Raw genomic sequence first — 18,639 nt, 5'->3', positions numbered from 1 at the left:
AAAGATGCATACAATTGTCCAAACCATGATGAACTGAGGGTACCTAAGTGGGAAATGGGAGAGGGATGGATATTTTTCCATGGATGGATGTGACCAAAAATGAGACAGTGATTATAATGCATGTCAACCTAAATAAAAGGTTAAAACAAGGCAAGCTCAAAATTGTCAAAAAATGAGTTTATTCAGGAATAGCAGAGGAATTGAAATTCTGGACTCACAAACTGTAGCAAGCTATAGGCCCATCCATTGAGGGTTTGGGGAAGGCTGTGTTTATAGGGAGGGAATGAAAGAGGGGAGAGTTCAGTGAGAGTCCATTAAAATCAAAACAAACAGAGACCAGCTTTGACTACTCCCTGGGCAGACAAGAGCAGTCCCGTCCTACAAACAAAGCTCAAGTCAGCATATTTGGGAAACCAACCCAACTTGGGTCATTTCTTGTTCACGCCTCTGGAAACCATAAGCAAAACTTCCCAAGGTTGATATGAGGCAACCCCTGACCAACTCCCTATCATTTAAGAAAATTTCAAAATTACCAGTTTCCTGGAAATCAGGCATATATGGAAATCAGTCTCTCAGTCCTGAGGGCACATGTGTGCAATTTTTCATTTATATTCTTCAGTCCCATTTTAGGTTGAAATTCTTTTACATTAACATCTAAGCAAACAGAATCATAAGAAATTAATAAATTTTAAAACAGCAATAATGAAACCCTTTTTCCCAAAAGCTGGAGATTTGGAAATTTGGCCCTAGTCATGGTGCTATTACTTCTGGTGTTACTATGAGCCAGTGTCTCTTTTTTTTTCTTTAAAATATCTTAAGTGCATTTAATAGTAAACTCAAAAACATGTGGCTGTAGTGTTAGAACCTGAGTTAACCATTTGCTTGTTCACTGCATTAAAAAACATTTTCCCCTTTCAGTCTATTCTCATTTGCTGAATATGAGCCTGTCTCTTAACCTGAGTCCCAAGGAACTCACCAGCACAGTTAGGGTAGGAGGCCTTACAGCCCTGAAAGTATTACTCAATAGATGTACCAGAGAGTCTAAAGGATCCTTTTATCCCTTGCAGTAAGCATGATAATATTCTTTTAACTATTTGTAAATGCAGCCTTATTATGCAAGTGTTTAAACAAAGAAAATGTAGCGTTTCTATTAAATCTTTGGATTAACTATGCTTGTGTAATGAAGTAAATGTCATGTGTACGCACTTAAAATTCTAAAAATTTGTTTCTTTTACTTTAGAAAATTCATAGAAATGGGTTTCATTGATGAAAAAAGAATAGCCATATGGGGCTGGGTGAGTTGTTTTATATGTTTTATGCCTGTTATTTGGTTCAGCAATCATCATTTTCTAAAGTGTTCGCTTATAAAGTTTCTCATGAAATGTTAATGTTGCAACATAATTTAATCTGTCAATGGCAACAGTCAATTTGGATAATCTGGGCTTCAAAGTGGTGGCTTTAAGTGTTTGTTCCTTTTTTTTCAATCATTTAGTTTCTTCCCTGTATAGCAAATTAACTCGTAATTGACACATTTTCACTTAATTTCTGATATTAGAGTATACATTTCTTTTCTTTTATATGTCATCATTTCATTTTCATGAAAAGCTAAGATAAAGTTTGAAATTATAGAAACTTTCACAATATAAATTTCCTAGGACCTAGCCTATCCTAGTTATATCTTGGCTGTTTTGATTCTTTTTTTTTTTTTTTCTTGTAATCAAATTCTTTTACCAGACCTAATGTTAATTTGTGCTAACTGGAGAGAAATAATTAGTTATTACTAGTTATAGATCATGGAGATAATTTCCCACGTTTGAAGAGCTGCACAGGTTTTTTAAACACACATTAAAAGGAAGTGGCAACATTTATCAGTCACGGGCAATGAAGTCACTGGAAAGTTTAGAGAAATATGGGAAAGAGTTTAGATTTGCCCATTATAAATTATGATAATTACCCTTCAAAGAAGATTTCCTGTTTCACTTTTTGGTCTGAATTTGTACATTTGCAAGTCAATTTGCAGCCATTTGTGCTTGGGTTGTTTTTCTTGGCTGTTTTCTCTGAGCGCGGCCTGCACAAGATGGAGGGAATGAAACCCAATATTGAAGGGAATCTGCAGGGTTCCACTCATCTCTCAGCTCAGTGACCAGATGAAGAACTGTTATGAATTTGTGGAAAGTTGTTACTTCAAGCCATTTGGTCCTTCTTAAAACTATCGAATGTTAAGTATCTAAACAGAATGGAATTCAAATGGGTGGAAATAAATGAAATCTTTTTATAGTGAAATATTTCAGATAAGACCTTTCTTACCATCCATTTTAATGAAATTTCCTAAAGTAAACCCTTGAAAGATTCACATTTCGAACTGAACACTTACATATAATATTAACATTTCTCTTAGAGTTTCACTTTGCTTTTACTTCAGGCTTTGAAATAACCAAAAGCCACCTTTTAACTTCACTTCTAGAACATTCTAGGTATAAGTGGTTTGGTAGAGAACCATGTGTGTGGGATGATTTAAGAAACCCACTCATCATGTAAAGGGGAGTGAGCTTTATCCATGTCTCTGTGACATGTTTCTCTTCTTATTTTTCTATGTTTCTGTGATCATTACACTCCATTCCTTAAATGTCAGTGTTTTTCCGGGTCTGGTCTTGATTCTTGTTGTTCTTCACTTCCTTGGGGAAACCCACGTGGTTTCAAAGATGATGATGACTGCCAGATGCCTGCCACCAGCCCCCTCCTCTCTCTTCTGAGCTCCACATTTCAAATGGCTACTGATCCTATTTCCCAAATGTCTTACAGAGGCCTCAAGCTTAACTTGCCCAAGTTAAACGTATTATAGTCTACTTTAAAACAAGTCTTCATCTTTAATAAGGACCTCACCACACACCTAGTCACCCAAATTAGTAAGTTCAGAGCTATTTTCAGCTTCCCCTGCTCCCTGACTCCAATACTCTGTTGATTAGTAAATTCTATCAATTCTGCCTTCAAACATTTGAGTCTATTCTCATCATCCCCACTGACATTGCTTTAGTTCAAGTTTCTTTATATGTAACCTAAATCAGAGCTTCTCAAACTTTAGCTTGCATAAGCATCACCTGGAGAACGTGTTAAAACAGTTTCCGGGCAACACCCCCCCGACCAGTACGCCAGGGTGGAGTCTGAGGGTCCACTTACGTGGATCATAGGTTGGGTGGTACAGGTTTAACTATTCCAGTTGCTTCTTAACTAGCCTCCTTGCTTTGGTCTCACAAACTCCAATGTTGCTAATGAAGTTATTGTTCCAAAACACAATTCTTACCATGTTGCCTTTTTGCTTACATATTTTCTAGGGCTACATGTTGACTTCAGCCTAGTGCCCAAACACATTTCCTTGCATGCAAGGCCCTTGGCAATCTGGTTGCAACGTACTTTTCCAGTCTCTCTCCTTCCACTTCTCCCCACACTTTATGAATAATTTGTCTTATGTCTGTGCTTCCTTTTTCCCATGTGTTGATCAGTCCTGTTTCCTACACCTGCAATGCCCGTCCTCTTCTCCCATTCCCCATGTCTTCCTCTCTCCAAAACACAAAATTCCTACTTGTTCTTTAAGACCCAACTCAGATATGACTTTTTGTGCTCCAATAGCTCTTTATACTACTTTTATAGGAACTGCCATGCTTTATCTTGTTTGTGCATTGTTTGCTCTCACAAGAATCAAGGAATGGACTTTGTCTTTCTTCAACTTTGTTTCTCAAATGTTTAGCGCAATATTGGCCATCTCACATATCTATGATGCTGTTTAAACTGCATTTAATCCTGTAAGTCAATGTTCCCCCAAATGTGTCATGTTAGTATCAGGAAATTTGGGGGAAATGTTCTCTGGTCTAATAATTTGGTAAACTATGAAGTCTATATAATAGTGTATATAGCCCCTATAGTAAAGAATCCTGTTAAACTTTGTTTAATACAGTATTACCAAAAAGTATTTGATTCCATGGGTACCTCTTTTAGTGGTGGTCTTGAAGTCAATAGGGAGTGGAATTGGAGCCTTAGAAAGATACTCTTGGCTGCAGAATGAAGAGTAGCCTGATGTTGGGGGAGAGAGTGGTCCAAAGGGCTAAGAGAGCAGTAATAATGGCAACAAATACCAGGGGCCTGAATTTAGGCAGTGAAGAAGGGGGCAGGAATAGGTCATAGCTCTGAGTGCTCTTTTATAGTATAATAAGCAGAGACCTATGGGAAATTGGAGAAGGGAAAGAGAAAGACGTTGAGAATGACCATGTGGGTTTGTTTAGCTATCACTGTGTTCCATAAGTACCTGTTTCTATGAAGTATTAGATACCTTAGTGGTCTGAGAAATACTCTAAAGCTAGCCACGCAATGTTTTTTCTTTGGTCAATTGGTCAATGAGTTGCAAATCTTACATTTCCCTCCATTATCCAGATTAAGAAGGGGAGAGAAGGCATTCTTATCTTTTTATCTTACACCTTCATTTTTCTGGCACACAAATTAAAGTCCAGTAGCCTGTTTTTTAGCTTCCTCTTAGACATCCACTATGCACACAGCACTATGCCTAGGAAGTGTCTGTTATGACAGTGGTTCTGACCTGGGCAATTTTGCCCCTTAGGGGACATTTGGCAATGTCTGAAGACGTCCTTGGTTGTCAGAACTAGGGGAGTGCTACTAGCGTCTAGTGGGTAGAGGCCAGAGATGCTGTTAAATATCCCACAATGCACAGGACAGCACCCAACAAAAAAGAATTATCCAGCCCAAAAAGTCAATAGTGCTGAGGTTAAACAACCTTAATTTATATGAAGAAAAGTTGAAGCAATTATTCTGACAATTGAAGAGCAGCAGGGGTTTTGCCTAAATTATTAGAATAACAACCTCATGTATGGGCTTTGCTTTGTTAATATAGACCTAGCCAGGTGGTGTTGAATAAGCATTAGTTCGTGATTTAATCTTAGCTCCCTTCTTTTCCAGTGACTAATTATAAGCAATTTGAATTGCTATGTGTGATCAACGATGTAAAAGTAGGACAAATGCACCTCTATTGAAACTATATTAGACTCTGAACTTAAAACTTCCCAAAGAGGTTGCCCTAATGTAAGGATATAGAGGAAGTGGCTTGTCGTCAGGCATCCTGCAGTTGAGTCCCAGCTCCACCGCTTACTCTAAATTTATCCTGAGCCTCAGTTTCCTCATCACGAAATGCAACAACAATTTCCTCATCAAGTCAGTGTGAGAGTTAGATGAGTTAATAGGAAAGTCATATATTAAACAAATATTTATTCTATTCCCACTGTGTTTCAGATTGTATTGTCAGTGCTAGGGAGACATTCATTAACCAGACAGACAAAAATCTCTACCTTTATCGAGTTGGGAATGGTTGGGGAGAAAGGCAATAAGCAAGATAAATAAGTAACATATATAGGATGTTAAACGATGATCAGTGCAATGGAGAAAAGCAAAACCAAGCAAGAAAGGAGCAAGGAGCATCATACAGGATTGGAGCAATTTTAGATTAGAAGGACAGGTGAGGCTTTTTTTTTTTTTGAGTTAAGACTTCAAATGGGAGGGAGTGAGCCATGCCAATTTCTGGGGATAGGTAATTCCAGGCAGAGGGCGGCAGCATTTGCAGAAGTCCTGGGGCTAGATCATGCTTGGAGAGTTCAAAGAACATCAAGAGAGCCAGTGAGCAAGGGGAGGTGGGAGGGGGGAGAGAAAGGACACAGAGCCTGTGGGACCACAAAGACTGTTGCAATGACCTTGGCCATACAAACATTAGCTAGTTATTATTATTGTCTGTAGGTGAAATGTTCCAATCTGCATTATAGCTCCCATCAGAGTACCATTCCACAAATCCCTCAAAATTCTGTGCCCTTCTAAGAATGTTTTTAAAGATATCCTTCATTTAAACAAAATGGCAAGGCATCTAAGTGCAAAGGACAAAATTCTAGAATTCTCATGGCCAATCTGCTCCGTGGGTTCTTTTCTTTCTGCAGCCACCCACTCTGCCTTGGAGCCCCACCCATGGGAGAGCAGAAAAAAGTCAGCTCGGGTGGTTTTTTTTCTCTTTATTTCTACAATAGAAACAGCTTTTCTAAGCTGCCTGAGAATTTCAAGTACACCTTCTTTTATTGTGCTGCTGCTACACTAGTTTGCTTTTACAAATTCCTAGAGGCAATTTGTATTCATGTTGAAAGCATGACAATTTTATTTACATGCTGCCCTATTATCTAATCACTGAATAGATACAAATTAATATTTTTATAATCCCTAAGATTTTGGACGGAAATGTTCAAAACCCTTTTTACTATATGCAAATGCTTTGATTTCGAATGTCACTCCATGCTATTTTCTGTTCTGGGGCATAGGAGAGGAGATGCAGAACCCAGTATTATAATTTGCAGTGATCACACTTTTCCAATAAAACCATAAACAGTAATCATATTTCTAAAGGTCTCAAGCTTACTCTACTTTCATTTAAATCAAAACTTAAGAAGGAAGAAGAAATCTTTTGTTTCAGTAATAGTTGTTGCTAACCTGCTAATCTAAACAGATTATTTTTATGTTTTAAGTGAAAGTTTGATCCTGATAGAGAATTTGCACTTATCAAAATGATTTTTAAACCCACATGTTCCTTCTATTTTAAAATATATTTTTCCTCTATTAAAACACATTTTAGTTCTCCTCCAAGTATAATGAAAGGAGGCCACGGTATAATTGGAGCTGCCACTTTTAGTCTGTGTTTTGTAGCCAAGGGTCCTCAATAAGATTCCCCAGAGTTGGAAACATAAGACTGTAAACTAGTTAGTTAGCATTCTTTCTCTAACAATTGAATTCAGCAAGATGGTTTAGCTTATTCCCTCAGGCCATGTATTTCACGGATTAAGACTAGACCCAGGCCACTGACCTGCTGCCTGATTTCACCACGTCTGTCTCCTGTCTCTCCCTTGCTCTGCAGGGCTCTCACTCCCACTCTCTTTCACCCTCTCTCAAGACTGACTTTTCTGTAACAAAGGATGATACGATCTCTCCTGACCAGAGGGCAAATGATTCCCAGAAGTTTGTGGCAATAAAGTCCTAAAAGCAAGGCACACCCTTAGTTAGAGAGTCACACTGTCCTCTTTTGATTTGTAAGGACGTTCCTGTGTTGGGGCAAGAATAAGCACCGAGAGTCACTTCCTAATCTAGCACGCACATTTGGGGTGGCGAGGAGCGGGGAGGAGGGTCCATGTCCCAGAACACTGCTTAATCCATGTTCCTAGAGGAAGCATCTCTCTCCCAGCAGGTTAATACAGACCAAATTTGCCTTCCAGGGAGAGATGAGCTTTACTGTGACGCTCTGTTCATTTCTTCATTTTTAGGAAAAGGTTCAAATTTCCAAGTGACACAGGCACACATCTCCTTCTGTTATGAGGGTCACATTTCTGAATCACCTACCAATTCCCTGGGGAAGAAAATTGATGAGTGCTAAACCTACTCCAGACTCTGCAATTTGTATCCCCTTTTGTATTACTTTATTTTTCCATTAAGTTGGGGAGGGGGGCATGTAAGATTTTTAAAGACACCAGTGGCTTCTCCTCCTTTGAGCTGCTATGCCAGAAATCCTCAAAACAGAATACGTAACACTACCTTATACGCAAACTCTGGCCGTGTCTTAAACTACTCAAAAGGTTCTTGTGTCCTTCCCTTGCTGTTCTGTTATGAAAATAAATGAGTAAATATACAGACATAAGTGCTGCCTCACAGGAGTTTTTTGCACGTTGTGGGAAGTATCTTGCTTTTACTTTTGGGGAATGATCTTCTTTTTTGTGCATTTTTTAAAGTAAAAATCCTGTTTTTGCCATAGCAAGGTCCTGGTTGGAAAAACATAGAGGGGGGGAAAAAGAATTTTGCAGAAAAATTGCAATTATAGTATCTCTTAAACTGCCCGCACCGTGTTCGGATCAGCACAAGTATTTGTAACTGACTAAGCTGACATTGTTGTCATGTCTGGTGGAGTGTGCTACCAAGAGTGCAAGATAGACATTTAATCTACCCTATCCATATTCCCCAGCTCCCATCAGCACTTATTGTGAGTAGAATTGCTCTACAAATACCTTAGAGAGTTTATGAGCGTCAATCTGGGACTGACTTGTAACAATGTCTCTATAGTCCTACGGAGGTTATGTTTCATCGCTGGCCCTTGCTTCAGGAAGTGGTCTTTTCAAATGTGGAATAGCGGTGGCTCCAGTCTCCAGCTGGGAATATTACGGTATGGAAACATTTCATAAATGTTGCTGCGAAAACATTTAACACATAATTACTCTATATTTAAGGTTGCTAGGAAAACAAATTATGCAGTAAAATTCACCCCAGCATCACTGGGAAAAATATAATCTATAAATGAGGTTGTTTATATGATTCATTATAATCATGTTGCAATAATCACAGCAATTTTAAGACGAGGAAGGACTCTTCCAAAACCCAATGTAAGTTATTCTCTTCCAGAAACCGTGTGCCCCCTGATGAACCAAATCTTGAAAATCAGAGTTAACTCTATGTTTTCACAGACACACAGGTGCAGCTGATCTAGCTTTTAAGCACATCTTAGGGAAAGTCAGGACGGGACCAAGCAAATCACCGCCACGCCACAGTTTGCAGCTGCCCGTTACATTGCTCTAGAAATCAAAGAAAGAAAAATTTGTTCAAGAAGTACACCTTCCGTGTGTGCCTATTTTTATGATGAACATCAATGCAGGATGATTATTTGGAAATAACTCTAATAAATGCACGAAAATTAGCTTTCATCAGATCCTCTTCCCTGTGTTGTGGTGGAAATGAGACAATTGTGACTTGTAGGGAATCTCCATTCAGAGAAAAACGTGTGTGTGTGTGTGTGTGTGTATGTTTTCGAGGAGGACTTGGGGGACATAGTTCCATCCCAAATTAATTAAGACACCAATAAAGGTACTAGAGGTGGCTGCATTTGTGATTTCTTTTAAAATATGATGAGGTCATTCCTAGCTCAACATTCTCCCCACTGAAGAACTTTGGCTAGAAGTGAAAAAGCTTAAGAGCAGCCCTTTCTATCGTTAGCTGCTCCTGTTTCCACAGTCTTCTCCTGCATTGCTTCTCCAGCCCTACTGAGGCAACTTGCAGAGCGAATGACTTGGGTGGAGCGTTACAGTAAAGGGAAGCAAGAACCTTCCTTGGCAGCTCCACCTGGGAAATTGAGGAGCAGTTATCAAACTCGGAGGCGGGGGGGGGTCTGGTTGGTTAATGAAATGACACATATCACATGCAAACAACATACTCATATGCTCATATATTTTACAGCATCTATCTACACAGAGCGATTCATGGGCCTCCCAACAAAGGATGATAATCTCGAGCATTATAAAGTAAGCATCTTCTGTTTGATTTAGGTCATTAATTTATTTCAAATGTGCGAAATAATTGTAAAGCAGTCATTCAGAGTTTACAGTTTTGCTGGGTCCCCAAAGCAAGTATGATGATCTTTTGTCAGCTGCAAAACACCTCACTAAAAAGGAATTGACTCCTTTGGATTCTATTTTTTCTTTCCCCATCCTCCTTCCCTAACTTTCCTTTTCCTTATCCTCCTCCCCACCCCCTACTCCTACACAGCTTGAGCGGGCATCATTTATGCCTAAGGTCTCACTCATATGTAACATATGACACATAAACTTTCAGTTTTTCAAACTAAGAATCAGATGGAAGTAATGCAAATGATGATGAAAATGTGTTGCTCTGACTCTTAAATATTTATCAACCAAAGCAATACATAATTTCAGTATTGGTGCTAAGTCCATTGCACAATGATTTAGCTAGTCTTCTATTAGAACTTGCAGCAACTAAAATGTTAATTTTTCCCCTTTTCCAGAATTCAACTGTGATGGCAAGAGCAGAATATTTCAGAAATGTAGACTATCTTCTCATCCACGGAACAGCAGATGGTGAGGTTTAAGCAAGACTCTTACACATAAAAATACTGAGCCAGCATCACTTTGTTTAAGAAACATTAAGCATCCCCCTATGCGTGTGCTCAGGGTCAATACCTAAGACTCAGGGACATTTCCATAAGCGAGTGTGATTACTCACTGCTGACAATGTCAACTGCATGACTAGATAATTGTTGGTGCTCATTTCCAGGCGGTACATTGTCACTCTGTGCTTTCTGGTATTTAACAGCACTTTAACTCTCTCTCTTTGTTGCAGATAATGTGCACTTTCAAAACTCAGCACAGATTGCTAAAGCTCTGGTTAATGCACAAGTGGATTTCCAGGCAATGGTACATAATTTTGTTTTACTCATGTTCATGGCCTTAGACCCCTAAGCTAAAAGGAGGACTCTTCTTCTTTTTTTTTTTTTTTTAACACTAAAACCTGACAAGGAGGCTGTAAGGTAGAGTAGACAGGACATTAGCAAATAACTCTTGGATTTTTCATGAACTCCCTGAAGGACACTAGGCAAACCATGTCACCTCTGCTGATCCCAGTTGAGTCATATATAAAATAAAGGCATCCACAAGATTAGAGGATCTTCTAGCTCAAACATCCAATAGTTCTGTGGTCCTACGTATTAAGTGTAGCTATGTGCTTAGAGTCCCTGTAAAATCTGAGAGGCTCAAAGAAGCTAGAAGATTCTGTTTATTCAGTAAGAAACAATCGCAGAATGTTATGAGACCTCAGAGGCTCCCTGAAATCATGCGGCTCTGCAGAGTTAGAGAATCCTTCCATCTCTGTGTTCTCAGTGCCTGGCATGTGACCGGCCCATCACAGAAGGTCATATTTTTACTGAGTAAGTGAATAAATGAGCTAGCTGTGAGATCCAGTTGCATGAAGAATGGGAAATGGAAACAGAAAGGAAAATAAGGCAAAAGCCAAAGCAAGGGAGACAATCTCTGGTGGCTACTGTTCCCCCTCTTCAGGGAACATAAATCCTCCCTCACTTGCTTACGTTGCCCAAGCACCTAGAAAAGGAAACCCCCATCTTTTGGAAATTTGGTTTCTTAAAATAATTTAAAGAGGGTGAGGTGAGATTTTTCTGACCTTTTTTTTACCCCTTTCACCCATTTTTGAAACTGTGACTCCCAAAGTAAATTCAACTCATAAGTATATAGCATTACATCAATAACCACTAGCCACCTTTATTCAGTGAAAACAATAATCTTACTGGCAACTGTCCAGCAATAAAGTTTAAATTTGTAATACCATCTCCCTGTTTTTTTTTTTAATGATACTATTTTTAACTCCTATGGAGGGTGTTTACAGTTATATGTATTGTGAATTTTCTGCAACAGATAGGAATTAGATTCATGGAATTTTTGAGCTAGAAGGAGCCTTAGAGAAAATCAGATCCAACCCCCTCATTTTTCAAATGAGGAAACCAAGCTCCAGAGAAGCCAAGTAACTGACCTAACACCCCTGCTCTGGAACCCAGGATGCTGGCCGCTGTGGAAGTTCAGCCACCGAGATCTCAAATAGAAGTTTGAAAAATATGAAACAGTAGTGAAGGTTAATAAAAAGGCTTTAAATCTTCCTGTTCTAAATGTTTACCTGTAACCTATTTTATTTATGCAAGTGTTCTTAGGTAGAATTCCAGCCATAATATTAGAAAAATTATCAGGTCCTGAGAGCACAAAAAGCCAAAGCTGGTTGCATTGTGTGTCTGCAGGAATAAAATAGGTTTCTTCCCTTTGTGTTTCAGTGGTACTCAGACCAGAACCATGGCATATCCGGCCTTTCCACGAAGCACTTATACACCCACATGACCCACTTCCTAAAGCAATGTTTTTCTTTGTCAGAGTAAAAACGATGCAGATACAAGACTGTATCACAATCTCAACACTTCCTATAAAAGCCTCAGACTGTTTGCTTGTTTTACTCTTTATGCTGTTAAATGTTGGTATAAACAAACAAACGAATGTTGTTCTGAAGGCTGACAGAAAATTCAGAGGACTCAGAAGTTCAACCTAAATATTGTTTACATTTTCTGGCACTCTGTGAAAGAAGAGAAAAGGAGGCCATACCTTTTGCTTTGGACACAGACAGTGTTTTATCACCTGTTCGTTTGAGGGAAAAAGAATAAAGTCAGAAGTTAAAATGCTATGATTTTCTCTGTGTGCATTAATTTCAGGTTCCAGTTTCTATCAGAGAAAGAAATGCTTATGTTAGGCAAGTGCTTGAATAATATTAGGGTGGTCATGGAGGAGAAGACTCTAGAAGCAGTTTTGGGTTTTTGTAATTAGAACTCCAAATGCTGGAAACCACAGCTCGGAGTGTGCAAAAGCATTGTTCAGAAATCAGGTTGGCAATGCATTGTGTAGAGGCACCCTGACGTTTGCACTCTGTGCTGTCCCTCCAAGAAATGTTTATTAAATTTCTCCCAGAAGATTTCTTCAACATTGCCAAAAGCATTTGATAAAGATAAAGTCAGAATTTTGGATCCAGGCTCCTTTTAAGAAATGCTTCAAATTTGGAAATGTTCCTATTTTGGATCCCTTTTTAGAATGAGTAATGGTTAACTGTTTTCTGATTGCTAAGCCACACCAAACTAAATAAAACAAAAAATTAGATAAAAATGGACATCAACAGCTGGAGAAGGAAAATGTTACATCTGTGAGATTATTCTGGGGTTTTAGTTCTATGTTATAGGGTTTATTTTGGAAAAGAAAAAAAAAAAAAAAAGAGCCATAATGCCAGCAATCCCAAAGGCAATGCTCTGTCAATAACTGTCCGCATCAATTAGAAACACAGGCAGTACGCCATCTCTGTGATGGCCACAGAATTAAAAAGATCCACACCAGGTCACCAGAAGATGTCTTAAATGAATGCTGAAAGTATCATGAAGCCACAGCCGAGGGGACTTTCCATTGACATGGTTCCCAGCATTCAATTGCCCTGGATGATTTTTCCCCATCCTTGGTTTGATTCTTCCCAGTGTCAGGTAGAAGACCCTCACACCTTCTGTCATGCTGTATAACTAGAAGAACCAGTCCGGGCATGGAAACTTACAGCAGGCAGGGACCTCAAAGGCCATACACCACAGACTCTTCTAGAGTTTTCAGACCTTTCTCAGTCCAGCACTCTTTCTCCTATGACTTTTTGAAATCATGCTCCCATTCAGGCCACAGAGTCCCACCCACCTCACCTGTCAGGAAGGGTACTTGGTGGAGGTCAGGGAACCCCGGGCAACACCCTCACAGATTCAAGACTGGCCACAGCCCCTCCTCTGCACATCTATACAACTGCTGATGCCCTCAGGGTCAGAGGGAAGCTACTACCCTCCTTTTCTGTTCCACATGGAGCGGCCTGTGAAGCAAGCCCAGGAGATCTCTGCATAATTTTCTCCCCATTCGCTCTCTCCAGCTAGGAAGGGGAGACCAGCCAACAGTCCTTTTCTAACACTCTGTTAAGGGAGACAGCAGGGCAATTTTGTAATTATTATTTGTATAATAAGGAAGTCTTGTTACCCCGACTTATCTTCTGCCTTTGTGGAATATGCAAATCTGGTGTTTAATATCAATGTGCAAGAAGTGGTCTCCAGCCTCAGGCCTTGGTTCCCACTGCCACAGAGGCAACTCCTACAAGACAGATATAACTGCGTCATTTTCCCAAGTAGAAACTTCCAGGGATTCTCCATGGTCTGTAAAATAACATTGTAGATATTCTATGTAGAACATTTTCATCATCACAGAAAGTGCTATTTGATGGTGCTATCCTAGAGGAATCTTCACAGACCATATCTTGGAACATAGCATATGGTAGAAGCTCGCCAACCAGTGAATGATTGAATAACTCTGTCTTCATGGAAGACTCGGGTTTTCTACATCACCGTTGATGCTGCCTCCCCTGACCCCTCAGGCACTCCTCAGGACTATCAGTGTGTGTTTATGTACTTATTCATCCATTCAACGACCATTTATTGAGGCTGTCTGTATACCTGACAAGGCTTTGAGGATATAGTGCAGAGCAAGGCAGCAACTAGAGTGGCAGGGTTGTTTTTTAATTTTTTTTTTAACGTTCACATTTTGTACAGCTTTACTAGATTTTTCTTTTGGCTTGGAAAATAAGAGGTACATAAAGTACAAAGATTTTAGTAGAAAATACGAAACTAAAAGGGATGATTAAACGTCTTACCTTTTCCATTTGTAGGAAGTGAATTATAATAAAAACTATCCTTTGCCACATTTTATTCTTTCATATGTGATTTGGGGAGGAGGTTGTCCCAACATCCTAATTTATGCTGCAGGGTAGAATCATCCTTCACATATCGCAAACTAGGGATTTTGATGCATTCATTCAACAAATGCAATTGCAAGCCACTGACTCAGGTACTATAGGTGACCCTCCCCCGCAGAAGACATGTATGTTAAACAGTATGCATATCTGTGGGCAGAGCTTAAGGCTTGTAAAGATGAGATAAGAATGTGAGTAACTACAATGCAAGTTCAAATGACATCAGTACTCCGGGGGTGAGATTCTAGTAGGTGTAAGAGGAAAACCATAAAAAATGATGCCATTTCAAAATAACCTCAAATTTCAACCCTGCAATGCTGGCCTTAGAGCTATTTTTAACGGTCTCAAAATTCTAAATGATCATCAAATATTTGTCAGAGTGAATGAGAAAAAAGCAGCAAAAAAATGGGTATCTTGTTAAATTTAACACAAATGAGGGAATTTTGATTGAGGTTTAAATTTTAAAAAAATCTTCTCCAAAGTATAAAATGTATGATTTATTTCCTTCAAGAAACATTTTTTGAGAACCTATACTGTGCATGGCAGTATTCTGGGTACTGCAGGGGTTACAAAGATGAATGTATGTGACAAGTTCTCCATTTCTAGACTGTTTCAGTAAAGGCAACTTAACGAATCTGATTTTCCCAACATTTGAGCATTTTTCAGAAACTGACAGATCTTTATGCAAATGTTGTTGCCAAGCTGTTTGTAATGGTGAAATTATACTTTGACAGTAACTCTTTAAAATATATTAAACCCAGCTAAGGTTTTTTTTTGAAATGTTGCCAATTAAGTGACTTTAATGAGCTTCTTGATGGTAATGTAATTAAAATTCAGATGTTCTAATTGTAAAAAAAAAAATACAGTTCTGGGAAACAACAGTAAAATAAGCAAATGTGAAATGAAGTAGGGCTAATTTAAATGGTGATTATGTGGTCTTCTGAGAAGATTCCACCAAAACAACATTTTCAATTATCCTGTTTGTAAAGAAGAAAGAAGGCACCTAACAGATATTTTAAATGTATCCAGTAAAGTAGATATTTTGAGTTTATCTAATAAAATAGATTAAAAAATTCTGAACACAGTAAGTCATTCTCTGCTTGTGAAAGAACTGCTAAAAACACTTCCTTGGCTTTATGAACAGGTACCCTAGCAATCTGAAGTGAAATAATTTCTAATTCAGGGAGAAATGAGTGCCTGGACCTTACCAAGCTATTCATGGGGAAAAAGATCTGGCTCCTAGCAAAAGTCTCTACTGACCACCTGCTCAGATTATTGGCATGCAATACTAGCATGCTGGTCACAGACACTTCTTTTTGACACACAGGTATGTCGTTGGCAAGCTAGAGCAGTATGATTTCATTCTATTGGCCTCTAATTAATACCCCATTACTTACTGTACTCACTTTAAAAATGGCTTTGACAATACATGATTTAACAAATATTCGTTGGTGCAGCGGTACAGCCTTTGCTCTGTGGTTATACAGAGTCTATATCACATTCATAAGAGGGAGGGGTAATCAAGCCGAGGTCATGCTGCCATGGTTTGACAACTCATGTTCCTACTTTCATAATTACTGGTCATTGACAAGCAAAGGCAGGAGCATCTTTGCTAGCCATGATTTATTGGGGGTAGGAATTTTTCTCATTGTTAAAGAGGGTGAATTTTTGAAATAAATGTCTTAACAAATCATTTAAAAGGATATAAATGTTATTTATTTGCTAAAAAGCTACTATTCATTCACTCATGATTCAGTTTGTTATTGAAACATCCTTTCAGATATTCATGGACATAATAGAAAATTTTAGGTAGGTCATAAAATTTGCTTGTATCACACTGACACTTCGCTAAATTTCCAGCTGTAAGAGATGATGCTTTACTATATGCAAGTACTTTTATATACCGACAGGAGACAATGCTGCTCTCTCATTTTCTTTAGAAGATTAAAGCAATACTTTGCAATATTGCAAAAGCCTCCCTTTCAAATGAAATACAAGATAGCTCACGTGCCAATTCTTTTAAATATAATATGTTCATTATAACTTATTTTAAAGGCAGTGGATTGTAACAGGTAAGGGCACAGATACTAAAGCTAGACTACGTGGTTTCAATCCCAGCTCAGCAACATACTTGCTGTGTAACTTTGGTGAGTGTTCATACATTCTTTCTGCTTCGGTTTTCTTATATGTGAAATGGGGAATAATAATAGTTCCTATCGCATAGCATTATTTGGAGGCTGAAATTAGTTGTTATTCATAGAGCTCATAGTGTCTGGCATATAGTAAGTATTTTGTAGGGGTCTGCCTAGATACATAAAGTAAACCAACTTTTTAGTTGGCATTTTCAGTAAACTAATTCTCAAGAAATTAATAGTTTAATCTGAAGCCAATCATTTCTTTCCCATATCAGTGAGTTTAGTAGAAGTATCAGAATCATCCATCACTTAAAAATGAATCTCTGTCTTTTTCTGAAACAATGTGGCCTTTTAAGAAGAACCAGTACGATGAGGAAACTCATCGACCCTGAATGAATCATTTGACGATAGTAATATTGTCAATATTTGACAGTAGTAGTGGAAACACCTTGGGGGAAGACAGACCACGGAGGAAATGTGTGCTTGAAGGACACGGACAGTTCCCTCACCTAACTTCGCAAAACAACCTACAAAGCACCACACGGGTCCCTCTGCTGTGGCTCTACCTCCACCCGCTGCCCTCCAAACTCCAGCCCCACTCGTCTCCTTCCTGGTTTTTTGTGCAGACCAAGCTTATTTCTGTTTCAGGGCCTCGAATGTGGATTTCTCACATTTTCATTTGGCTGTGTTCTTGCCCATCGAGGTCTCAGCCCAGGTGTCACCACTTTAGAGAGAACTTCTCTAGCTTTAATGGTCACTGGATTTAATGTTGCTTCTTCCACGGGCAGAGACTTCCAACCGCAATATCTAATTTTGTTTGCTTAATAGCACTTATAACCAACTTATAACTTGATAGCACTATAAAACATGTTTATTTAGATATGTGCTTGGTACTTAGTTCTCCCACTCAAATATAAGCTCTCTATAAGGAGTGACCCTATCTGTCTTTTCACCTCTCTGCACCCAGGGCCTTGATAGACTTTGGAATAAGGTAGAAGGAGCTTGATAAACATTTGCTGAATGTATTCCTACATTTTGCCAATAGGAAGGCCTATGAAACTAGAATCCTTATGTGTGATCTCACAGTGGAAACAGATATCACCCTTTCAGGAAATGAGTATGTAATAGAAACTTGCCTTTTCCCCTTCAAAGCGAAGAGAAAGAAAAAATCCCTGAGCAGCAGATGATCCGCAGTCAGGAGAATGGGGTTAGGGAGGACATGAATCTTAGCCAGAGATCTAAGAAGTTGGTCTTTGGAACTTCCCTGGTGGCGCAGTGGTTAAGAATCCGCCTGCCAATGCAGGGGACACGGGTTCGAGCCCTGATCCGGGAAGATCCCACATGCCGCGGAGCAACTAAACCTGTGTGCCACAACTACTGAAGCCCGTGTGCCTAGAGCCCGTGCTCCGCAACAAGAGAAGCCACCACAATGAGAAGCCCACGCACCACAACAAAGAGTAGCCCCCGCTCCCCGCAACTAGAGAAAGCCCGCATACAGCAATGAAGACCCAACGCAGCCAAAAATAAATAAATAAATTTATTTAAAAAAAAAAAGTAGTAAAAAAAGAAGTAATCTCTGAGAATGTACCTTAAAAAAAAAAAAAAAAAAGAAGTTGGTCTTTGGAACAAAAAATAATTTGGGTTAGGAAATAGAAAGCAGCCTACTGCACAGACCTACCCCTGATTCTCACTGCCCCTAGATGACTTCGCAGACTGGGTAAGTTTAGCACAAAATGTTGAGACTGAAAAAAGTCAGATAAGTCTCTGGAATGCTATTGATTATTTTAGCATCTTTCATTTTTTTTTAAAAAAGTATTTTTAAAAATATATTTCACTTGTTAATATATTTCAAGTACTAGAGGTTTCTTTCACATTGTAAAACAAGGATACTCATGCTTTACACTGTTTCTATCTCCTGATCAGATAGATCATAAGTTCAAATCCTGAACGCTTGATTGGTTGGTTCTTTTAAATTCAGATTGTAAACTTGGAGTTATCAAAAATAAGCCAGTGAAATATATCTTCCAAAAGTTGTACATTTAAGATCATACTTTTCTAGGTGACCATTCAAAATGGGTGAATTGAACTTTCCAGGATCCAACTGATACAGCTAAGTGTGGCCTTGTGTATCTTACAATTCAACAACACAATTAAAAAATGGGTAAAGAACATGAATAAACATTTTTCCGAAGAAGTTATACAAATGACCAACAAGCACATGAAAAGATGTTCAGTATCCTTAGTCATCAGAAAAAGTGTAGATCAAAACCACAAT

At 38.8% G+C, this 18,639-nt stretch overlaps 1 protein-coding gene across 1 annotated transcript in view; it reads left to right on the top strand.

Annotated features, from left to right (window-relative positions):
• The window catches only part of FAP (fibroblast activation protein alpha), a 69,622-nt gene extending 57,822 nt beyond the window's left edge, over positions 1-11,800 (top strand). The window contains 6 exon segments of the mRNA XM_061200721.1: positions 1,241-1,295; positions 8,143-8,242; positions 9,307-9,371; positions 9,872-9,944; positions 10,207-10,280; positions 11,699-11,800. Coding sequence (XP_061056704.1) covers positions 1,241-1,295; positions 8,143-8,242; positions 9,307-9,371; positions 9,872-9,944; positions 10,207-10,280; positions 11,699-11,800 — 469 coding nt within the window.
• The last annotated feature ends 6,839 nt before the right edge of the window (positions 11,801-18,639 follow it).

Source organism: Eubalaena glacialis, chromosome 1 (genome assembly GCF_028564815.1).
Source record: "Eubalaena glacialis isolate mEubGla1 chromosome 1, mEubGla1.1.hap2.+ XY, whole genome shotgun sequence".
NCBI lineage: Eukaryota > Metazoa > Chordata > Mammalia > Artiodactyla > Balaenidae > Eubalaena > Eubalaena glacialis.
The sequence above is the reverse complement of the archived record's forward strand: the minus strand, read 5'-3'. Positions and strand labels throughout refer to the sequence as shown.